This window comes from Miniopterus schreibersii (genome assembly GCF_964146895.1).
Source record: "Miniopterus schreibersii genome assembly, chromosome: 10".
Taxonomy (NCBI): domain Eukaryota; kingdom Metazoa; phylum Chordata; class Mammalia; order Chiroptera; family Miniopteridae; genus Miniopterus; species Miniopterus schreibersii.
The window spans coordinates 78,825,493-78,851,440 of record NC_138110.1 but is presented as its reverse complement, the minus strand read 5'-3'; the positions used below and the strand labels follow the sequence as shown (position 1 = coordinate 78,851,440).

The following is a 25,948-nucleotide window of genomic DNA, read 5'->3' as shown; positions in this document are numbered from 1 at the left end:
GGCCTCCGTCTCTCACTCCCCCAGAGAGTAAGTAACACATTGGACAGTTGAATGGTAGAATAGCTCATCAGGGAAAATACGTGTTCACTTCATATCTCAGCAAAATCCAGTTAGTATTGGTGAAAACGCATTGTCAGTAGGAAAAGGGGATGACCTATAACAGGATATCCAAAATTATATTCCCATACGTTCAGTAATTATTGACCCAGACTTCCATTCCACATAAATAAAACATAAAAACAAGGAAGCATAAAGTCTTTGATAAGTAATTTCTAAACAGATGTAAGTCTTTAAAGAGCTATGGTGATTATAAAAGTTAATATATGTGAAGACATTACTTCACTGTCTCAATACTTAGTCAACAGTAAGCAATTTCCATTATTTCCTTTAATACATTTCCCAGAGACTCCCTCATGTCAATAAGCCATTTGTCAAGTTTCATCTTGTTATTGTCTACTCTTAATTTACTAAAGGTGTTGTGATATAAGAGGAACTTCTTATTACATTAATTATAAAGTAAATGCCATGCATTAGGCCAGTTCTTATATTATTCCAACCTCTAAAACATCCATAAAATCGGTAATATTACAGTTTTTTAAAGAAGTGAAGTGATTTGTCCAAGATCAAATAATGGTAACTGCTAGAAATGAGACTGAAATTAAACTGAAATCCTTCCAGAGAGCCTGCTATATATAAAGGATGGTAAAATAGAACTATTTCAGAGTCGCAATTTTATACATATCTGATTTAAAGGTGTGTGCATTTTCCTGTTACAAATGCCTAGAAGCAATATGACAGAAAACTACTTAGTTCACTGAGTTTACCTAGATTAGACATCAACTTCAATTTTTCTTTTTAAAAAAATTATAATCTATTTAAATAGATACATGTACATAAAAAAATAGATTTAGTATTAAAATAAATCTTTCTTTTCCTCTAATGTTTATTACTATTTGCAGAAGGAGGGAATTTAACTACTCTGTGCCTCGCAGCTTGCTTCTGAGCTTTCCAGCTTGGCAACCACTAGCCGCAAATGGCTACTGAGCAATGGTCGTGGGGCTGGTACCGACACGGGTGTGCTGCGCTAGTGTGAAATAAATGCAAGCTTTAAAAAATATTTCTTTTCTGTTCAAGTATAACTGACATGTATAACTAATATAATAAACATTATATTAGTTTCAGGTGTACAACATAATGATTTGATATTTGTAAATATTGCAAGGTGATCACCACAAGAAATCCAGTTCATACTCGTTACCATACACAGTTACAAGAATTTATTTTTTTCTCGTGATGAGAACTTATAAGGTTTTCTCTTTTAGCAACTGTCGGATATACAATTAAGTATTATTAACTATAGTCGCCATGCTGCACATCACGTTTCTAGGGCTTACTCATTTTATAACTGGAAGTTGGTACCGTTTGACCTCCCTTTACTAACCACTAACCACCGCCTCCTTTGGCAACCAGCAATCTGTTCTCTGTATCCATGAGCTTGTCTGGTTCTTTTTTAGATTCCACGTGTAAGTGATATCATATGGTATTTGTCTTCTCTGACTTATTTCACTGACTTATTATAGCAAAATGCCCTTAAAGTTCATCCACGTCATTACAAATGGCGACATTTTTTAATTTATTTTTTTGTGGCTAAATGTATTTCTTTGGGTATACACACACCCCACATTTTCTTTCATCTATTCATCCATCCGGAGACATTTAGGTTTTCCATGTCCTGGCTGTTGTCAATAACGCTACAGTGAACACAGGGGGGCAGATATCTTTTCAAATTAGTGTTTTGTTCCTTTGGATAAATACTCGGAAGTGGAATTGCTGGATCACATGGTAGTTCTGCTTTAAATTTTTGAGGGTTGTCCATACTGTTTTCCATAGTGGCTGCACCAGCTTACATTCTCGCCAACAGTGCATAAGGGTTCCCTTTTCTCCACGTCTTCGAGAACATTTGCTGTATCTTGCCCTCTTGAAAATAACCATTCCAACTAGTGGGAGGTGTTAACTCATTGTGGTTTTGATTTGCATTTTCCCCAGTGATTAGCCATGTTCATCCATCTTTATGTCTTCTTTGAAAAATTGTCTATTCAGATCTTCTGCCCATTTTAAAATTGGATTGTTTAGGTTATTTTGGCGATTGAGTTGTACAAGTTTCCTTTTTATATTTTGGATATTAGCCCCTTATCAGATATGTGGTTTGCAAGTATTTTCTCCCATTCAGAAGGCTGGCTTTTCTTTCGTTGATGATATTCTTTGCTGTGCAGAAAATGATTAGTTTGATGTAGTTTATTTGTGCTATTGTTGCCTTTGCATTAGGAGTCAGATCCAAAAAAAATCATCATCAAGACCAATGTCTAGGAGTTACTACCTATGTTTTCTTCTAGTTTTATGGTTTTAGGAACTGCGTTGAAACTGTTCAGCCATTTCGGGTTCATTTCAGTGGCCCCTTTTCATTTTTGTGCGTTTCCGGTTTCCCCAACACTATTTATTGAAGAGACTGTCTTTTCCTCATTACATAGTCTTGGCTTTTTGGTTGTAAATTAATTGACCGTATATGTGTGGGTTTATTTCTGGGCTCTTTATCCTGTTCCATTTATCTGTGTGTTGTTTTCTGTCAATACCATGCTGTTTTGATTACTATAGCTTTGTAATACAGTTTAAAGTCAGAGAGTGTGCAACCTCCAGATTTTTTGGCTATTCAGAGTCTTCTTTTATGATTATTTAAAGATTTTAGGGTGTTTTTTTTTTCCTATTTTTGTGAAAAATGCAACTGGAATTTTGACAGAAGTTGCACTGAATCTATGGTTTGCTTTGGATCATATGGACATTTTAACAATATTATTTTGTCTAATCCATGAGCATAGAATATCTTGTCATTTATTGGTTTATCTCATTTTTTATATTTATTGCACATTGATAATAGTAATGTGTTGGATATGTTGGGCTATATATACTATATTACAGTTAATTTCATCAACTTTTAAAATTTGTTTACATGGCTTACATCTGGCTCACACTATTTCTATTACCCAGTGCTGTTTGAAAGTTTAATTTTCAATGCTGAAAACTGAGTAAAAGAGAGTGTGGATCAGCTCCTTTTTAGAGAACCCTAAATATTCTCTAGTAATGCAAATCTGCTGATGTAAGCCACTGCAGAAGGCACAGGGCAAGTCTTAGGAATCACAGGTTATTCTGCACATTAAACAAATTTTCTGTATTTAATTTTAAGATAATTTATTGCACTGTTTTATTATCAATCATTCTGTATTGGCAATGACTGTATTAAATCCCAAGTAACATTTAAATGACCTAAAGCTACTACGGAACATTCTAGACCATAAACCATCGAAGAAACATGTTGGCAGTGAACTATCTTTGCATAACTTTATAAATTTGTGGCTAGACGAGACTCCAAGTATCGAACATGGATTATAAGATAGTGTAGAAGTTGTCAGGGCCAAGCAGAAAGCCTTTAAAGCACAGGGTCTGAAGTCAACTCTCTTGGCCATGTATCCTGAAGTAGTTCATACTCTTTCCTTCCTCCCGAGAGCCCCTGTTGGAACAAGAGGAGAGAATGTGGCAGAAAATGACAGAGAGCAAAGGTAGAAAGAGGAAACCATTCATTTGGTGATTTAAAAGCTGCCACCAAAATGCACACTGTTCTGAAATAAAGGGCGAAGAGAAATTAAATTAGGACAGAAAGCAAGGTCGGGATGAATGTGGGGCAGAACCTAGGGAAGGACAACCGAAACCCAGGTCATGCTTGAGCGGGGAGGGGTCCTGAGCCCCCTACAGAAGCGCTGGGCTCTCTCCAGACCAAAAAATGACACACGATTTTCCGCCGCTGCTGGAATGTTCTCAGAGTCCGCGATGTGTAATAGGTATTTTAATAGGAAGGTGTCAGAGCGTTTCCAATACGACTAACTGCCAAAGTGCCACGGTTCTCATTGCTTGAAAATCAACAGCTGGAACAAATGTTATTCTTATCCCAGGTCCCTGTGACTACCGTCTCCATTGTCAAGGCAACTGTCATTCCTGCTGTACGGCTGAGCAGGTCAGGTTTTCTCTCTTCCATTAGGACCACGAGGTACAAATTGCACAAAATTTTAGAAAATGAATGTCTTAAAAGGCACGTAATTTGACCTGAATATATGTCTCTTCATAGAAGAAAATTTAAATAGACAAAACAGTTAACAGAAGAAAATGAACAGCAAGGACATTTGATCAAAGAAAAATATGAGAAAAGGAAAGGAATTCAGAATAAACATTCCAAGGAGACGTGCATTTTGAAATTGCGCGTGTTTCATTCTGTAGGCATCTCCCACAAGATGCAACGTGGAAAGGCCTTTACGAGGGGGGCACGGGGCAGTGTGAGGAGAGGCCAGGACACCGAAGGCCTTTGCATTTTGGTATGAAATGTGCACAATATCTCAACCGCCTGATTTAAAATCAGCTAACAGATTTTCTCCCATATACTTTTATTAACCTCTGTTGGGGTCATGTCATGAGACAGGCATTATTAAAAACATGGGAAGAACCAAAGACAAACTATTTTCTGTATATATTGCTTCACATTTTCCATAAATCTGAGGCACTCTGCAATAAAATATTAAATTTCCCTATTGTAATATCTTTTTTTAGGTTGTTCAATATAAACTACGCATAAGGTCCCTGATGACTGGTGATGTTGAGCATCTTTTCATGTGTCCATCGGACATGGGTGTGTCCACTTTGAAGAAATGTCTGTTCAGGTCGTCTGCCCAATTTTCAATCAGTGTTTGGTTTTCGTCGGTGTTAAGTTGTATAAATTCCTTAAGTATTTTGAATATGAGCACCGTGTCCTACGTATCACTGCGAGTACCTTCTTCCAGTCAGCAGTTCGTCTTTTCCTTTCGTTGGTTTCCTTCACTGCGCGCAAACATTTTAGTGACGTAGTCCCATTTATTTTTCCTTTTGTTTCCCTTGCTTATGGAGACAGATCCAAAGAGTACTGCCGAAAGGGACGTCCAAGAGTTGACTGCCTATCTGTTCTTCTAGGAGTTTTATGGTTTCAGGTTTTTCATTTTAGTCTTTAATCAATTTTGAGTTTATACTTTTATATGATATAGAAAGTGGTGGTTTCATTTTTTTGCCATGTATCTGTCCAGTTATCCCAACACCCTTTAGTGAAGAGACTGTCTTTATCCAATTGTGTATTCTTGCCTCCTTTGTCATAGGTTAATTGACCATATAGATGAGAGTTTATCTGTGGGCTCTCTATTCTGATCCATTGACTTGTCTGTTTTTATGACAGTGCCATGCTGTTTTGATTACTGTAGCCTTATAGTATAGTTTGATATCAGGTAGTGATACTTCCAACCCTGTTCTTTTTTTCTCAGTCGCTTTGACTATTCAGGGTCTTTTGTGGTTCCCCTTTATGTGCTTTGGTCTGGAGATGGGTTGTGTGCAAGGAATTGCTACAGAAGGCAAGTCAGGTGTTGAGGGCGGATACAGGGGGACTCTTGTTTTCACCTGTATTTGGGATCTTGGGAGGAAGGTGCCTTTTGTGGCCCCCGACCAACGTGCAGCATAGCCACAGAAAAGCAGAGAAACACAGTCAGGCAGAGGGAGCTGCATTTAGCTTCTCAAAGCTGCGCTCAGTTCTCATTTGTGGCTGAGAGGAGAGCCCCTCCCGGGGTCCCCACTGAAGGTTCCAGCTGAGCGTATCCCTCAGTCAGCTGGTTCACAAGGGACGGGATGGGAGATAACTGAGGCTACATCAGAAATATCCAAGAAGGAGCCAGTTCAGCCAGAGGAATGTCCATCAATAGTAAGAAAATTCACATTTCATCATCAGAACATAGACTAGGCATTACCACAGAGAGTTGCAAACACGCTCAGCAGTGCACGCCCAGGGGCCAGTGGAAGGCCAGCGCTGACCCCTCTCCCCCAGGCCTCCGGTTCCTGTTGGTCAGGCCAGCCTTCAAGTTAGAGAAAGAAACAGAGCCAGTAAGAGAGGCTCAGGGAATGATGACCCTTCTAGAGAGAGATATGCTAATTTCTCATATAAAAGTAAGCTTTATTCACAAATCAGTTAGTAAGTTTTCAGTTTTCCCATTAATTAATGGGGCAGTGTTGAGGAAGATCAGGCATATTTATAACTGAATTAAATTTTACAAGTTGGCTTCATTTGGAAATAGCTATGTAAGTTTATATAGCATCTTTTTAAAGTAAATTTCTTTATCTGGAAAACTAAACTTAAATATGAAGCAGTATTAGTATTCTGCACTGTATCAAAAGGTCTTAAGGACATATCCCACTACGTACAATTTTACACTTGGCTTTGTTCATGCAACTCTAGAGTGAAACCACAGCTTTATTTCAGCCTGATTTATACCTGCTTCTACTGTCCGATGCTGTAGGCTCTCCTGTGGTTTTACTGCAAAATGTCCACCCAGATAAACGTCAAAAGCCCCATTAGTTTCCTAGAGGTGCTTGTTGATTTTCCTAAGCTTCAATCACAGGCAATCACTCACTTCTCTGAGAATATCTGTATAAATTACCTTGTCCTTTCAGCCTCCTTACAATACAGAGCATACTGTTAGACACCGCTGCCCAGGTTTGCTTTGTGTCGAGAATCATACCACGGTCATTGCTACCTCTCCAGGGTGAAGACGTTTCCCCACAACATGTCACCCCCGCCACGTACATAAAAACACATGTGCACGAGTCTGTCAATTACTTAAACCATTACTTTTACTTAATACACTGCTTGTTTTATCAACTACCTACCAAATTGCATGGTTTACAACTTATTTTTTTCTTGTAGATATTAACATTATTTCTGCTTCTTGTGAAATATATTCTGGAAGCTCCTTCTACCTTTCAGAAATCCTACACCTTTTAGAGCTGACGTTGTTTTTGAATATTCAAATTGTCTTTATCATAACCTCCAACATCTATTAGGAAAAATAGAATAAGTGCTAGACGCCCATTGATTCAAGTATGGAATGTAAGCTTTTTTCATTAATATTTCTAGTTAATGAAGATAATGTTACTGATATTTAAGAAAAATATGAAAAGAAAGATACCAAGATTTTCTTTTCAAAGAAAGATATCAAGAGTTTGTTTTCTAAGGTCCCAATCTTGAGTTGAAAACATTTTGGTGAAATAATTACCGGTTCTGTAAGTGCCTGAGTTCAGCCTCCAAGTTCTCATTGGCTTCTTTCTGTTCATCTAGAGATCTCTGGAGCTTACGGATCTGATTCAGGACATCATCAAGCTGAAAGCAAAGTAGAAAATGCTTGACTCAAAATGATTGATAAAATCCTTTTAAAACAAGCTCTATATTTTTGCATGGCAATTCTTATCATGCATAAGTTTTTTTGTGTGTTTGCATGAGTATGTGAGAATATGCATTTATTTTTCAATAATAGAATTAATGCATATATTCAATAATAGAATGAACATCTGCCGGTACCATAGGATATCTTGGAGATGTATACCAGAAGTCTTAACATTCATGTTTTCTTTACTCATTATGTAGTGAAATATCTGAAACATTATATCAGGAACACATATAATCACTTCCTATACATTTTTTTTTAGTATGATCATGAAAAAGTCGAATTGACTGGAATGGTTACTAAAAGTATTATTTAATTATAGTCCATTATGCTGATAGACGAATCTGCAGATATTAAAATGTTTATTTAGCTTTCATAATACAACTTTGTAATTTAAGAAAAAAATCCTTACAACATTGTGAGTAGTGCATAACATTTCTTATGTACAATTATTTTTAAAAATACTGGTGGCGCCTTCTAGATGTTGATATTTTCTAAATCTGTGCCCAGATTTTATAAAATTTACAATAAGAAATAAATATACTTTTAATCTAATTTTGAGCATGGTTTAAGTGCACTAAAAAGTGCTCAGGGTGTAAATAATGCTTCAGTTGGTCTCAGACAGGGCTCAGGACTTTTGCATTTCGCCAGGTTCCCAGCTGCTGCTGCTGGTCCTTGTAACGCACTGTGAGGAGAGGTCAACACAGGCGCCCGGGCCTGAAGATGAAGCTTCCCTTAGGTCCTCCAGTAGGCCTGCTGCTTACCTTTCCCAATCATCACACTAAATTTTAGTAGCCGTTTGATTTCTGTCTCTAGCTCTCACCAGATATCTAAATGATTAATTTTCTAACAGTTACATGATTTCTACATGAACTGTCATAGTCTTTCTGCACTGGAATGCAAGTCCCATGCTTAAGCGATCTACATTTTATTCATGTAGGGATGTCACGTGCTTGGAATAGTGTTTGCATTTTATTGTTGTTGTTGTTGTTTTTAATAAGTGGATGTTGGATAGGCTGAAGCAACAGATGTCCTTCCACTTTTGTTAAAAAATTTGCCAAGAAAATAGGGCATACTTTTTAAAGTTCTGTATCAGTAGTATCCTAAAACATTTTTTAAGTCAGATAAATCCAGTTCAATATTTACTGTGAGTACAAAATAATTGCTCTGTTCCTATTGCTACTCTGGGAAGAGCCCAGGCAGTCTGGCTAAAATCTGAGTGGATTCCCAAAAATTTATGATTCAAAAAAAATATATTGAACCCATATCTATCATCTGACCAAGCTGGCAATATGACAAGTTCCCGGCTACACTTTTATGCCCTGGTAATATGGAGACAATGACCTCAGCTAAAAAGGAGCAGCAATTCCTGGAAAATACTAACTTCTATCATTGGAAAAATAAGGGAAACGACGCCCTGCCGGATGGCCTAGCTGGTTAGGGCGCTGTCCTGAGGCGCCAAGGTTGCGGGTTTGACCCCGGGCAGGGCCCAAACAAGAAGCGGCCAATGCTGCCTACATGACTGGGACAACAGATCGTGCTTTGTCGCTCCCTTCCTCTTTCTCGAAAATCAATCAATCAACATTTTTTTAAAAAAGAAATATAAAACAAAATGAAATGAAACAAACAAGGCTAGAAAAAGCCTGTTAGATGCTGCAAATAACAGCACGTAAATCCCATTTGGATGTGTGTTATGAATCTGTATCGGAACCTAACGGGAGGCCGTGGAGAATCGGTTTTGACACGTTTCCAGAGCAGGACCGATTTCCGTCGCGGGCACCGGAGTGGCATTGGAGTGGCACCGGAGTGACATGCTGCGCGCCCGGGGTCCTGGCGAGGCCTCCTGGCCGGCGGGCTGCCATCCTGCTCCAGGGCACCTGGGCGGCGGCCGGAGTGTCCCCTGGGATGTGGCGCAGCGAGTGAGGGGCCGTGGCCCAGGGTCAGGTCCGTGTCCTCTCCCCGGGTCCCCTGGGCCCCGCTCACACTCCGGGCGCAGAGCCTCCACAAGAAGCGAGCGGGCAGACACTTGTAACCGGAGCTGAAACATCCTAAACAGGCCGCGCTTCCCCGGGCAAAGCAGCCAGGCCAACAGCAGCGTGTGACTGAGGCGCCCTGCTCACGGAAGGGGCTGCCTTCTGAGAAACTTGCTAAATGCATAGTTTATGTTATGTGATTCTACTTATTTTTCAGTGTCATAATAATGATGCCTTTAATTATAATATCTTAGACAACTGCATCACTTCAGTCTAGAATATTTCATTGCTTTATCTCTATATAGTGAACTTATTGAAGAATTGGGTGGATAAATGGACACAGGTCCCTTAATAAGTCTAAAAAGTATCGGCACTGCTTTAAAATGTATTAACGCAGACGGTCTTCTACGACTGATATTTATATACACAGCATTCTATTAAAACATCTACTCCAGCTCACGAGCTGCTTTTCTTTTTAAGAACTTAAACCAGCTTCCATCCCTTCAGGGTGGAAGCGAAGCGCTTGACATTCGCCATTGCTGGGGACTCTTAATTTGCGCCCTGAGGGACTAATACTGAGAATTTGTTCCGGGTGCCATGGCAACCGCAGAATCAAAGCAATGATATGTGGCAAATTTGTAGCTGAGCGAATTCTCCAGGGTTCCACTGGATCACGTGGGGCAGCAATATTCCAAGTGTTTATGGAGTGACAACTTGATGAGGAACCTTAAGTGGTGTTAATTTTACCCAAAGTAAAGACAACTATAGAGCATCTCTTCCCATAGAGGAGAACATTCGCATCGAGAGGTGTGACAAAAAGTTAAGGGTGTTTAATTTGTAACCAGTGTCTCCCAAGGGTTTGGATATGGGTCCTTGTTAAGACTGACTTCAAGTTGCATTAACCCAAGTAACAGGCTGAAGTGTTTGTGCAGAGAATACAATAGCTTGTCTAACATCAAAAGAAGAAAAAAACGTTGTCAAATAATATTAATTTTCATGACAATGACACTTGAATTTGAGCAGATGATATGCACACTTCCCACTCTCCTCTCCGAGAAACTGGAGCGCTAATAAAGACCCAGGAACAAACAATCCTCCCGCCTCTGTTTTATTTTCTGTTAACACACAACAGATGTCTGCTTTTGGAAGGAAGCTTTGGGAGAGCACTGGGCTGTGTGCCTCTTTGCCTTTGGATACTGGAATGAATTCCAGCCTCATGAAACTCAATGAAAGAGATGAAATTGCCACTTGTGTCCCAGATTTCAATCTGTTATCACATGTCATGAACCTCCAGGCTTATTTTCCAGCTACTGTTGAATATAGGTATAAAAATCCAGTTATTCCTCATTGTTTCAATCCCCCACCCCCAGAAAAAAGAAAAGAAATTGCAGAAAACCCAGCAAGGATGAAATAAGATTACAAATATAAAATTTTCTTAAAGGAATTTAAACATGAAGGAAAGGGGAGTCAGTACAAATCTACCCTGTTTGACTGATGATGACATGAGCTGGAAATTCTCCCTCAGTGCTCTGTATTCTAGCCACTCAGCCCAGTTGTCAGGACCGTGCCTGTCACACCACAGGCCATCTACCGAGGCAACAGTCTTGTGAGTCAGAGAATCTGCTTCCACAAAACACAGGAAATGGCACTTTTATTAAGAGCCACATGCCTGGCATCCAAAAAAAAAACAACCAAAAACACAAAAAAAAACAAATTAGGAACAAATGGAATATTTAAAAAAACAGTAAATACTCTTGGTTAATGGATTACAACTAAGGCTCAAGCTGTTATTAAAACAACAGTTAGATATCCCACATGAGAAAGAAGAATTTTTAAAACTTTTTAAATTTTCTTTCAAAATGAAATTCACATAAAGGATACATAGAAAAGAAACAGAAAAGAGTGTTTTATAATTAAGCAGAATCCAAGAAGTAATACAGTAAGAAATACAAGTTATGTGAAAAGAAAAACAGGGATAATTTTGACTGAGTTCTAAATTAAAGAACCAAAGCTTAATTTTTTACAGAGGAAAGGAAGGGCATTATAATCTAATATTCTGGTGGGTTTTTTTAATTTAGAAGAGAACCCCTAAGTCTCTAAAAAGGACTATAAGAGGGACAATATATGATAAAGAGAAGAAATGTTTTCCTCTACAATACAAATATCTTTCTGGAAGTTAGTTTCCCATGATGACAAACACACGCAGGGACGTTGCCTCCCCTGCACCTTTCCTTCATGGACGAAGACTTCGGTTCATGGCACCTCGAAGCCTTCTGTGGGTTTCTTTCCTGAGACAGAATATAAGTCAAAACAAACCAAATACTTCTTCTGCTTAATAAGATTCAAACAGAAAACCTCATAATAAAATACATAGTCTCCCATTTAAAGAGAAGATACACCCCCGTCAGTGTATGGGCTTTTGCCTACATAACCTGCAGGTGGTTTGGGGCCATGTTCTCATGGGAGAGTCAAAGAAACAAAGGATTCCATTCAGTGTTTCTAAAACTGGGTCCCTCATTATTTGTTGAGTTATACTTAACTTCCTAAGTTCCAAACTTCTTGCATTTGTCTGCTAGTTAGTTCGTAGCTGGTCCAATTAGCCATATATTTCCAGCTCTCTCTCCACCAAGAAACTCTGATTAATTTCCTCTGAATAATTTTGATTGCTATTATCAGAAATAACCAGCATGTACAGCAGTAGCTGAATTGCTTAATATAAGAGAAAAAAAGGGGTATGTTAAGATAAGTGTTTAAAATATAGTAAAAATATTTACATTTTATTTTACATATTTCCTAGTAAAAAATAAGTTTATGAACAGAGAAAAGATAATGTCTTGAACAAGGCTGGCAGTCATGAGGGTTGGCGATAGGGGTCATATTTGTGATCTAGCAGGACTATAAGACTTAAAGAATGTGAGGACCGATTTTCTATGGAGTGGGGGAGGAAGAGAGGAGTCAAGAGTCACTCGCCTATTTTGCCTGAGCAGTGGAATCTAGAGGAGCAGGTTTAAGATATGAATTTGAGAGTTATCACTATAGAGATGTCATCTAAAGCCATGAGGTTAAAGAGATGACCTTGGGGTGAGTGTGGCACAGATAAGTGAAGGGGCAACTTTAGAGACTCACACATGTAGAATTGGAGACATGAAGAGAGATCAACAAGCTTGAGATCGAGAGTACAGCAGAGGGTGAAACCCAAGAAACGCTGTTTTCTAGAGGCCTGGTGAGCAAATTACTTTAAGAATGGAACATACAGGCTGTGTCAACTTACTGTCATATGCTGAGAAAGGTGAAGGTGGAGTGCAGGCCACGCGTTTTAAAAGTATGGAGAACACTGGTGAGGTTGACAGTTTTTCTTGTGGGGTAGAGGCGGTCGGTGGTCAGAATATCACTGGCGTGGTTAGAGAGTGAAGGTTATGAAACCAAGAACCAGATACAACCCTTTCAAGGTGGTTTGTTGCAAAGGAGGGAGTAGAATTTTGTAGTAGCAGCGATGGAACATGTGGTTAAAGGAGGGTGGTTTACTTTAAACATGTATAAAATCTTTAAATATGCACGTGTGTGTGCACGCAGATGTACAGGTTTCCCCGCTATGGGAAAGTGGATCTTTCCTGTGAAACCTTTCGTAATCAGAAATGGCACGAGGCGGAGCAGCCCTGCTCTCCCAAAGCTCCGGCGCAGCCCTGCGCCCTAGGGAAGGCCCACAGGAGCCCTGCAGTGCCTTCGCTTTCCAGGGGAGTCCTCCCACGAAAGACCTGCCTTAGTGCCTGTTCTCGCCCCCCAAAGGAAATCCAAGAAGGCAAAGCTGAATGTGAGCAGAGGAGAAGCTGACAAGACTGTGGCCTAAACCTTTCCAGAGGCCTTCAGACTTCTTGGTTTCCCTCGGCTCCTACCTCGGGCACGTTTGCCACACACAGCTCACACGAATCTCAGCTGGGAGCGTGGCACGGGTGCTGGGCTCGGCCTGGTACCGAGTCCTGAGGCAGAGCAGACGTGCTGGACCATGGAGGGGCTGGTGACGTGCAGAGAGCGAGACTGTGACGAACGACTGCAGGAGGGTAACCTTCAAATCATGCACGGAAAGGGGAGTGAAAGTCCTAGAATGACTTCGATTAGAAATATATCAAAACCGGGTTGCTGGACTGCTGTTCCTGCTGTGGTCCTATGGTGTCTTCACGGTAGAGACACTGAGACGGCCCTAAGGAACGCTGTCGCCTCTAGAGGCGCAGACAGAGCAGGCCCCTGCCCATCTACTCCAGGTGGGGTGTCAGACGGTAAATAACTGGAACAAACACATGACTGCAAACACCCTGAAGCACTGGAAGGAAAAGAAACATGGCAAACTGTGGCTGGACACCCTGGGAATACCACTATCTTGACATTTAGTTACATTTAACTACATATGTTTACCTTTGAAAATCCCCTGCTACGCTAAAAACCTCCTCTTGGGAGGAACCCAAGAATATTTTGACATCTCACATCGAGGTTAGGAACTGATAAATATTAAATGAACCGGGCTGCTCTTTACAGTTCAGTTCAGATCCCGGGTCTGGGCGAATGCCTGTGTCCCCGTGTGAACCTGCAGCTGGCCTCTTTCCTTGCTATTTCTTTTTAATCTTACCTGAAACACTTACCACATCTTTTTCATAGATAAATGTGAATTTTGGTCTGTCACCATCCTCACAATCTTAAAATTAGCAGGATGTAAATTAATGAGATTTTACCAAAATACATTTTAGGTCTAGGAAAGGATTTCTGTGTCCTTCCAAAGAACGAGTTGTTTAGAAATCAGCTGTTAATTTAGAGAATTAATGTTCTGTGGGTTTAAACAAAATGTCTCTCACATTCATCATTGCCGGTGACATCAGACTTTTGAAAAGATTCACCTTTTTGACACCAGACTGTATTAAAATGTGAGGCCAGGATGAGCTAAACTGCAGTAATAAGGTGATAATTGCTGACGGTAAAGCCACACTGACAATGTATTTAGCAAAACACTAACAGTTTGGCTGTGAACTTACAACGCCCAATAGTACCATATTCTTTCCACGGGCTTAAGTGGTTTTTCGCCTCTTGAATTTCTATCAAATGTAGAAGACTTATTAATTTTGTGTGTTACAATTCTAACAGGTACTAATGACAATGGAATAGGAGCCTTTTTTCAACAGCTAGCCATTTTATTTATGCTCTCCTGGTAAAACCTGTTATCACAAATATGTGTGTTCGGTGGGTACCAACGTCATGAATTAGACTCAGTGGTGGCTGCCGCCTTTTCTCATTAGACCAGTGGTTCTGACATTTGACTAGACTTTAGAATCATTTGAAAAACTTTTAAAAACCACTCATGCATGGGCCCCACCCATAACAATGGACTCAGACTCTAGGTGAGACTAGAATGTGTTTTTTAAATCTTCCGAAGTGTTTGTTTCTAGGGTGCAGGCAGGTTAGAAAATCATTGCATTAGACTTTAACCCTTACACTGGGGATATATTTTGCCTATCTCTAAAAACTTATATCTAGAATTGCACTGAGCACCTAGATCAATAAATGTTAGTTTGAGGAAGAAATCTATGAACTACTCAAAGCATGAACATCCTCTTAAAAGTTCTAAGGCAAGGAGAAGAGTCACCTACCTTTATTTTGCAATTACTACAAGCTAACTCTCACCCGCTGCAGCATGAATTGTGAATTAGAGGCAGCTCCAGGCTGGGCCCTCCTTTACCCCAGACTTACATTTCTTTTCACACAAAATGCTCACTGACTATTTGAAAGTCCTTTCCTTTATGGAAGCTATTACTGAAAAATAGAGAAAAGTCAAGAGTAAGTACTGAGTTATACTAAGGGGAAAGAGTTTAGCTAAAGGGAACATTTGAAATTAAAAGTAAATCCAATCAGTAACTTAGCAAATTGAGTGATTTTATAAATAAGTATTTTGAGGATTAACATACTTTTGCATCAGTTAAGATGAAGTTGAGAGTTTGCATTTGATAGCATCAACATTTCTGCAACCTGACCTATCACTGAGGAGCATAGGGAATTGGTAAGACTCCCTGTAAGAATAGCCAAATTATTTCATATCTTTTAGCCAAAGAATTCCACTTACAAAACTTTTTTTTTTCCAATGGGAAAAAATAGTCTATACATAAAAGTAGTCATAGTAGAGTTATGTTGGGAAAAGAAAATCCAAATGACTTTCAATAAGGGAAGATTGATTAAATAAACTTATATCTAAGGAAACAAATATTATACCAACTATGAAACTACATAGCAACATAAAAACTGCTTATGGTAATTGGTAAAGTGGAGCGTATGATTTGCAAGCAATGACTGCAAACATACATAAAATGGCCTGGTGTTTGAAGTCATATACTGAAGTAATATGACACTGTGGGGGGTGATCGTTAAATTTTCCCTTCACTTTTCCTTCTTATGTGATATCGCTTTACGAAATTGAAAAGCTTCTTTAGCAGACCTTATCTCATGTTGTCTTTTAGCCGTCCTGCTACTAGTTCCGCAGCGCAGAGCCCGTGTCTTAGTAACCGGTTATATTATACGCCTTGCTCCTTACATGCAAGAGGCATAAAGTTGTGAGTTCAGTTTGCAGCCGTTCAGTCTCTAATGGCTTTGCTTACTGTGTTATCTTTTCATTCATTAGCCTGTTCCGTCCACCATATTTATTGAAGTGGTCAGTTATTTTGGTATTTTAATGTGGATATGTACATGATGGGCCCTGCTCTATGGGAATTAAGTTCCAGTTAAATTCTGCCATTATGTAATGTAATACAGATTCCCAGAAGGACTTCAATGAAATGGTGAGAAAATAATTTGTTCTAACAAATGTACATAAAATTAAGTTTTAAAACATAATTTGCTTAAAGAAAAGCAACTCATCTAAATAAGAATTTTAAAAATTTGCTTCTTTAATCAAAACCTCAGTTTTCTCTTCTGGCCCCCAAATATCTATTTTTTCTACAGTATAGAGGATTAGTATCTCATTTTCATGTATTTAAAATCTGTCGACTTGAGGGAGTTAGAAACTTTGTATTTGCAAGTTGTAATTAAACATTAATTGTAATTAATTGCAATTTGAAGAATTTGCTACTATGCAATTAAAAAGCTCAGCAGAATTTTCTTTGCTTCTCAAGGATGAGTCAAATTGCAGAAATGCTGATTGCTATCTAATCCAAAATCTTATTTCCTTGAAGAATATTTCATTCCCAGCCACTCAAAACAGGGATGGCCTTTATCAGAGAAAATCTGAAGATCTGACAACTACAATCAAGTAATCCAGATTTCAAAACCCATACGAGTTAATAGTGCTTTGGCTCAGTCCTTTCTAGTGATCAACTGATTGGATGTAAAGGTGAAGAGCATTGAAATATTTTGTGTTGAATGAACATTTCTATGCATCTATTTCTAGGCATCAAATATGAAATCTATCCAAATACTTCTCCATATAGGACTATGGTTCTAAACAATTCTCCTGGAAAGCAGCACAGATTTTATTTGCCAAATAAATCACAGGACCATGCCCACCATTCATTCTTGGGACTAGATTCCTCCCACAGAAAAGGGCTGTGAATTTTAAAACACATACATGCACACACACATACTCACTCACATACACTATAATGTAGCACATCCTCTTGGTTACAAATTATGTGTTTTCCTCCTACTTCATTAAATAATTTTTACCCTTTCCACAAGAAAAATTACCCAAGCAATCTTCCAATCACAGCATTGGCCTCAAAGTCAAAGATCGAATGATAATATTTATATCAGATCTCAATATGTCCTCTCTTACTCCAATATGTACTTCTCTTACACCCATATAGAAGGGATTAAATAACAATGACATTTTCCACAGAACTAGAAAAAATAATCCCAAAACTTACATGGAACCACAAAAGACCCCAAGTAGCCACAGCAATCTTTAAAAAGAAGAAAAAGTTGGAGGTATCACGCTACCTGATATCAAACTATATTACAAGACCATAGTAATCAAAACTGCATGGCGCTGCTATAAAAACAGACGCGTAGATCAATGGAACAATATAGAGAGCCCAGAAATAAACCCATGACTCTATTGTCAATTAATCTATGACAAAGGAGGCAAGAATATACAATGGAGTAAAGACAGTCTCTTCAATAAATGGTGTTGGGAAAACAGGACTGATACCACAGCCATTTTTTAAAATTACATGATTAGACTGCTGACTCAGCTCTTTGGGAACCAATGCTTCATTAGCCCTTGAACCCTAGATAATTTTATCATTTCCTGGCCAATGGTTCAGTCCTAAGCAATTTTTAAAACCTATATTGACAAACACAGAGGTTTATTTATCACCATGTCCAACAACTACTTGCATATTAAAACCATTCACAGGAATAATGGTCGTGATAATATAAAAACCTAAAATCATTCTCTTGATCCATACTTGTCTTCTGACTTGCTGGTCCGCAGTCCAGCCCACTACACATGCACACAATTAAAAAGTACCTCTATATCTCCATAAAAGAACCACCAAAAAGTCAGTGCCAGTAAGAGCAGGCGACAATGTAGGAGCCTTGCGGGCAAATCGTTCTTGTTTTCATATCATGTTCTTAAGGAAGAAAATCGAGTTTGCTTGACTGGAATGCTTTTTGTTAAAAATGAACCCTCCAAATGTGGAATGTGTCTGTTATTTAATTATCCCTTGGAATAGTAATTCAGGTTTATATTTTAAATTTCCAGCTGGTTGGCATTATCTTGAGACAGTCTTTCTAACCGGGGAACTAATGGGTTGGCTTGTTTGCCTCAGGAGCAGGTGCAGGGACTCAAACACCTGAAGAGACTGCTGCTGTGCGGTGACGGTTTCACAGTCACACTGACAGTCAGGACTGTGTTTCACTCAAACACATCTTTCTTTGCTGTTTGTAATCGCAGCTGAAATCACCTACCTATTGCAGGTGGGCTTTGCGGACATCACGCTGAGGCCTCTTAAATGTTCCATCAACCATTAGTGAGGTGGCCTTACACAAGACGGCATGTTCTTTTACACACCAGAGAGCACTGGACAGAATATGTGTCCTAATATGTCTCTAATATATAATCATGAAAAATACAGCATTTCTCTGGTATATAGGCTGAAAGCTTAAAACTTAAAACACTAAGCCTTGGGGATACTGTGCCCATACATAAACACACACACACACACACACACACAACCATGCTGAAACATATTTGAATTGTTAAAATCAAACCAAAGGAACACCAACCTTGAAGGTTCCCCGAGCAGACGGAACCAGTGTCATCATATAGGCTCAGCCTAATTTAGCTCATTCTGCGAGACCAGCTTAGCATTGGGCATGTCTTGCTTATGCCTCCGGAAATCCTGGGCAGAACTCGACCGCTTCCCAAGGTCAATGGGAGGTGACCACTGAAAACTCCCACAGTGTCCCCGGTCCCCGGAGAACACAGCCCCTGCCTCCTCCCTCCCTCTGCCAGGGGCTTGAGGACAATTCGCACCCGAGCCCCACCCGTGCTCCGGTTCGCAGGCTTCTGCTGTGCAAGCTGTCTCCTTGGTGTGAGCAGTGAGCATGCCTGGGCCCTGCCTTGGGGGTTCACTGCTTCCCCCCGGCTCTTTCTGAGCCTCACAGAGAGGGCCTGGCACGTGCATGCGAACCCCGTGAGCACCAGAGACCAGCTCGCGGGCTAGGAAATGTTTCCTTTCCTCGCAGTTGCCTCTTTCAGTTGATTCTGGTGTTAAGCATAAAGATTTTTATCCCGATTAAGGCCCCCTGTTAGTGCGGGAGAAGCCTTTCTCTGTGCTCTGAAGAGCCCCTGCGAGCCCTCGGGCCTGCGTGGACTCAGGGTACCTGGCCTTCCTTCTGGACGAGTCTCTGCTTCAGGTCCCCCACGCGGAGTCGCAGGCGCGTCACCTCGGCCGCGCTCTGGGCCGCGCGGTGGGTGGCCAGGGTCAGCTCGGCGCTTTTCGCCTGGTGGTGGCCGCGGAGCCGACGGTAGGCCTGCTGAAGGTCCAACAGCTCCTTCCAAAAGAAAACAGGGAGCCCGCTGTTTACAATTGGACAAGGGGAGCGGCATTTCAGGGAGAATCCACCTCTCCCTCTGGCCTCTGCGGCCCTGCCATTAAATGCTGTGATTAACACAACCGTCATCTGAGATGGGTGTGCGGGTGACTCAAGTGGCCTTGAGGACGCAGCTCTTTATGTGCCTGAGTGAATGATCCGTTTCCCAGGTGACGCAAATTTAAGTTTTAAGTACGCTTTCCAAAGGAGGAAATCACATATCTGTAAGGGCAGAATAAAATATAATAAAAGTAGGTGCAAGGAGAGATGTTCATCTGCTAATTCAGCAGAAGTATTCAAAGTTAGCAGATGCTCTGCGTTTAATGATTTTTCTAAGAAATGGGACTTGTGCTGCTGTGGTCACGCTATTCCAGGCACCATCCTGGAAGGACGTGCTTGTGGCTCAGAGACCTGAGCAAGAGGCCGGGTTGGGAAGAAACAGTGAGTTTATCAGGAAGCGATCGGACCTCTGATCCACCTTGTTATAATTTAACACCACACAAGGCATGAATTAACAAGTTACATTAATTGGCCTCAGTTTAATGCTGCCTCTCATTTTTAGTTTTAAAATTTTCTGTGCAAATTAACTATAGTGTCATTGTAGAAAACCTCTAGTTCCTCATAATGTTAAAATACTTAAGAAAATCCAAGGATATTTCTTTAAATTCCTAAAATATGCAAATCAAAACCACAATGAGATATCACTTCACATCTGTTAGAATGACTATTATCAAAAAGACCAGAAATAAGTGTTGTCAAGGGTATGGAGAAAAGGGAACCCTTGGGCACTGTTGGTGGGAATGTAAATTGGTGCAGCCACTGTGGGAAACAGTGTGGGCATGCCTCAAAAAATTAAAATTAGAACTACCAATTGACCCAGCAATCCCACTTTTGGGTATTTACCCTAAGGAAATTAATACACGATCTCAAAAAGATATCTGCAGCCTGTGTTCACTGCAGCATTATTTACAATAACCAAGACATGGAAACAGCCTGAGTGTTCACTGGTGGATGAATGAATAAGGCAAATTTGGAATATATACAATGGAAAATTATTTAGCCATAAAGGGAAGGGCATCCTACCATTTGCGACGACATGGATGGACTTTGAGGGCCTTGCGCTAAGCGAGATAACTGACCGAGAGGAAGACGAATACTGTGTGATCTCACGTATATGTGGAATCTAAAAACAAAAAACACCTCATATGTTCAGAGGACAGACTGGTGATTGCGGTGGGGGAAAGAGAGGTAAAATGGGTCAACATGGTCAAAGCTACAAACTTCCAGCTATAAAATCAGTAAGTCCTGAGGGAATGAAGTACAGCATAGTAACTATCATCAATCATACTCCACTGCATGTTGAAAATTGCCAAGACAGTAGATCTTAAAACTTTCCATCACAAGAAAATGAATTTTAACTGTGTGCCGATGGACGTTAACTAGATTTATTGTGGTGATCATCTTGCAAAAGATATAAATATGGAATCATTATGTTGTACACCTAAAACTAATATAATGTTATATGTCAATTACATCTCAATTAAAAAGAAGGCTGAGTGTAGAGGGTTGATGGCCTGGTCCACAGGGAAATAAGATTAGACCAGTTAGGAGGCGACCGCAACGAGTCAGGTCAAAGACAACGAACCCAGCAGCGGGGATGAGAGAGGGACAGGCACAGCTATTAAGGGGTAGGAACCCACAGAATGCCCTCGTTCGTGGGGTGAGGGGGGTGGGAAAAGGCACGTAGCTGAGGGCAAGTCCCTTATTTCTGCTCCCGCACTGACGGGGGTGCCCTCCACCACCTGAGGACACAGAGGAGCAGGTGGGAAGGGAGGAGAGACATTCAGTTTTGGGAAAACAGATTAGACACCAGGGATGTGCCCAGTAAGAAGCTGAATGTACTCGTCTATACTGGGGGGGCAGAGTGAGAAACGTGTAAGGACTCGGATTAGAGGTGAAGTCTGTAGTTTATGGTGTAAAAGGGGGAAAAATTCCACTGAGAAGTAAAAAGAGCTGAAGTCACAGTCCCAAGATTACCAACCTTAGAGGAAGCGGAGGCGAGAAAAGAACCCGCACTGTGTAAAGGGAGGGCTGCTCCAGAGACACGAGAAAGGATCAGTCGAGTGTCGGAATGAAACGTAAGGAATTCAAGGAGCTGGAAAATAATAAACTCAAGAAAGAGAGAATGATTGACAGTATGAAATGTGTAAGGGAAGTAAAATGGATTGAAATATATTTATTACATTGAACACTTAGATCACTGTTGACCTCAGCAAAACATTTCAGTGGTTGCGCAGGTACCGTGGCAGGCTTATTTTAATACATTTTAATGGTAGAAACACAGCAAACAGTGGTGTGAAGTATTTGTGTTTTATTTTAGCAAAGTCTGAATGGAAATTGAACATATGTAAAAAGTATACAGTCCTTCAGCTTATGCGTCAGTGTGTACCCCTCTGAATTTAAAGATCTAAAGCTATGCAGCTGAATTACATAAATATAATTCACAAGCCTTCATAAGTGTGTGTGAATATTAATAGTGGAGCTTCTTATAAAATAATCACAGACAACGTGCTTGTATACAGATATTTTTGATAGGAGAATACTCGTCTCTCAAATAGATTGACTCCCTAATGATGTGAAGAATGGGAGGCGGGCTTTAAATTTCGCGTGTGGCTCATGAATTCATGCATCAGTGTGCGCTCCTGTGGGTAAGGATATTGCTTTCCGCCTAGAATTAATCTGTGGCTGGTCCATCATGTACTGAGACTTAAATGGTTTTGATGTTGGCAAGCTGACAGAACTAAAACACATTTTCTTATAACTGAAAGTGACATCATGAGAGGCTGGTAAAAATGAACCCAGTAAGTTTATATGCATCTCTTTGAAGGAAAAACAAAATGGCCTATAGGGGACTGTAAAATATTATATGTCGTTTCTATAAGTTCAGTTTTTCCTAATTATAATTCAGGTGCTAGTTTAAATATGATTCCTTCGGAGATGCTTTCTTGATTACCCAAATGTAAACAGTGACTCACAGTATTATTTTTAAGTTATTTTTCATACAACCTATTCATTTCTTTGTGTAAATTAACCTAACAAGTTGTCAGGCCAATAGGAAATTAGAGCTCTTATTGTAGAATTTTGGAAATAATAATGAAAATACTATAAAGACTTTAGAGACAGTCAAAATTGTTACTAGCAGAAAAGATATGACCTCAATTTAACCACAAAAGGATATATACAAATATATATACATATACATATATATATGTTTTATTTTCAAGCTCCAAATTCATCAAACATTTTTTCTAAGGATGATTACCTTTCTCATTTGCTAATTCATTATTTAATAATATTTTCTAAAACATTGATTATTTTAGATTTTTAAACTAAACTAAACTAACCTCTTCTTAAATGTTTGTTCTATCAATTCTCAATTGTCTTAATCATAGAATTACTTAAAAAGGCATTGTGGAATCCGTGAATGTCCACAACCATCTGAAATAATTATTCTTTGCCAGTGTTCAAAATATAAATAACAATTTAAATATATTTTGGGGGGTAGAAAACAGAATTACAATTTTTCAACTAATAAATAAAAAGAGCAATCATGTGTAAAATAAGTCCTTTGTTCACACATCATTTCAATCGTTATAAATTGTTGAATTACTACTAAATTATGAGACTATAATATTCATTTATTGTTGTATATCAACTGCTATCTATTTTTGTCATGTTCTGAAGTTAACCTGATAGATCTAAAATACTATCTTTGTGAAAAAATTACGTTGACACAGATGTGGGGGGGGATATTACTCTTACACTTTTTGGGGGGCAGGCTTTCATCAGACATTGAAAGGAGAATTAAACCAACCACAAGATGACATGAAGCTGACGTGTCAGAGGGAGGAAGTATTACAGACATGTGGGGGAGCTTTTAAAGGAGCAAAAAATAGAGCATTAGGTGTTAGAAAAAGAGGAGACAAGGTGCTGTTGTTGTGGGCAGACTGGGTAAAGATCTTAAAATCCTGGCAAAAAGAGATTGAAATTCTAATTTTTGTTTTAGGTGGGAGAGGGACATGGAAAGTGAAGGAAAACATTGATCAGGAGAATGAAACATACGGTTTCTGAAGGAAAAATAGCTTCTGTTTCCCTTGACTAGGTAACGACAGGAGTAGAGAAACCAGTGAGATCATCACAATAAGGTCGAAACAGTTCATAGATTTCAGCCTGCAACTGAGAGGAAAACATCAAAACTGAGCAATGAAACAAGGACATGTTTCATCTCACATAAAAACCCAAAGGCCTCCGGAGTGGGCTCCTTAGTTGGTTAATTTGGCAGTTCGAGGACCGATCAAGGCCTGGGTCCTGCTCGTGTGTCTGTGTCGCCACCTTGGGTAGCTTGTGATAATTTCCACAAAGGCCTCCTGCTCCCCTCTCAAAGGTGCTTATTCACCCCTTCCTGTTGAGCTCAGGTATGGCCATGGGGCTGACTTTGGGAATGGAATTAAGTAGAAGGGATGTAGGTTCACCGTCAGCACTGTTCCTCATGCCCCTTCTTTCTGCCTCTGCAGCGGTGTTGAAATGGCCCCTCAGTACTGCTGGGTCCCTCAGTCACTTTGGGTCATAGGAAGGACATGTAGGTGAACTTAATTGAACTTTGGTCTTGGAACCCGTTGTGATTTTTCAGGTTTATTGTTAGTGTAGCATGACCCAGTATTTCAACTGATTTACTCTTCTTAGTGTGGGGGTTTTTCTTGAGCTAGAAATCACATGTAGTTATGGCAACATCAAGAAGAAAAAGGGAGGCTTGGAGAGTCACTAACCATAAAACTACCCAAGAACTTTGCATCCAAAACCCCTCAAACAGGAACCTCTTTTGATTCAGTTCAAGATGTAGCCCATATCTCTACTCCCCCTGACAGTAAAACTTTCTAAAAGAATTTTCTGTAGTCGTTTTATCTTCTCTATGAGCAATTTCTTTCTAACTCTCTTTATTACTTATTCACGTAATTCCAGAAGAGCTGTGCTTGTCAGATCGGCTTTTAGACAACCAAATATATCGCTCACCTGCCATGTCTTTATCTAACGTTAAACAATGTTCTCTATTTAATGAGTAATATGTATTATAATTGGATACTGAGGTCCAGACTTGTGTACCCAATTATCTACTTGATATCCGTATTTGATGTCTAACAGATATTTAAAATGTAACAAGATTTATTGTACTAATAATTCCAATGATATAGGAAACTTAGCCAACACCCTTTCTGCTATAAACACACAGAAATGTCATTAGAACCTGAGGAAGGAAGAGAGCAGACAAAGAAATCAGCCCTGACATTGAGGGGCCAAGTTCGTGTTAGGTCAGGAGATGCGATATTAAGCCCAAGTGAAAAAGCACTTACTTTTCTGCCCAACAGAGTGTAGACAAATTACTCTCATTAAAAAAAGTCAAAAGTCAAACACCTGGGCAAGTTCCGCTGCGGAGGAGCTAAAGGGATCGCCAAGGGGAAGCTTTGGGACACACGGAACAAACAAACTCGAGGTGACTCAGGAGCCCGGCGCGTGGGCCGCAGGAAAATCCATCTCGGGAAAAGAGCTCGAAACGAAGCTCCAAACCCGAGAAGCGAGGCTCAGGGGGGGAGGCCCGACGGACACACAGGAAAACCGGCGTCTCCATAAGTAGCTACCGCACCCCGAAAATGCCGGAAAACTACCGAAATATCATTATCAGATCAGAGGAATATAAGTTATAATAAAATAACATTGGGCTGTGAGAGCAGGAAGAGCAGATTTGAAAAAGAACCGAGTCGAACCTCCTGAAAACCCAAATAAAGTTCTAGAAATGAATGAAGTGGGCGTTTAGGGGCCATCGAGGAGGAAGCTCATTCACCAGCAGGGCAGAATTAGATGAGACGGACTCCAGCAAAGGACTGTGAAAAGCTGTGGCCGTGATAAAGGGTAAGGCAGGCACGGGGCCCAGACTTATCCCACTGCCTGCTTGGTGTACACGCTAGAATAGCACTTTACAAGCCCCCAGGGCCAGCCCTGAGTGCAGCCGTCACTCTCACCCCCATTCCTTTGGCCACAACTTAGGAACATGGTCACCCGTAAGTGGCAGGTGACCGGGAAATTCACTCTACCTATGTGCCCAGGAAGAGGGAAAATGGGTTCTGTGTTTACGTGCCGTCTCTACCAAGGGAACAACCAAGTGAAAGGTGTGTGTGTGCATGTGTGTATGTATGCATGCACATACACATATATACATACCATATATATAGGTAGACATGTATGTATGTGTCGTATACACACACACGAGATTTGAGTGGCAAAACTGTAAAGTTTGATCTATAAAATATATGTGGGGGGGGTGGGGAGTGGCCATATAGCTCCCAGAAAAGAACCATTGAAAATGGTGCTTATTATTTTTTAACTATATTTTAGATAATTGAATATATACAAAATTATTGATATACATGCTCACAGAGGAAGTCTCAGCACATTCCAACAAACTTTCATCTCAACTATCAGTGAATTATAGCTGACATTTTGCTGTCACAAAGCAATTAA

The 25,948-nt window shown here is 40.0% G+C and overlaps 1 protein-coding gene across 2 annotated transcripts in view; it reads right to left on the bottom strand.

Annotated features, from left to right (window-relative positions):
* The window catches only part of CCDC102B (coiled-coil domain containing 102B), a 97,769-nt gene that overhangs the window by 8,923 nt on the left and 62,898 nt on the right, over positions 1 to 25,948 (bottom strand). The window contains exons 6-7 of one of the 2 annotated variants that reach the window (XM_081148449.1): positions 19,166 to 19,336; positions 7,167 to 7,270 (exon numbers count right to left, since the gene is read on the bottom strand). In XM_081148449.1, the coding sequence (XP_081004575.1) occupies positions 7,167 to 7,270; positions 19,166 to 19,336 (275 nt within the window). The remainder of the gene's footprint in view (positions 1 to 7,166; positions 7,271 to 19,165; positions 19,337 to 25,948) is intronic. The other variant, XM_081148450.1, reaches the window with a different exon arrangement.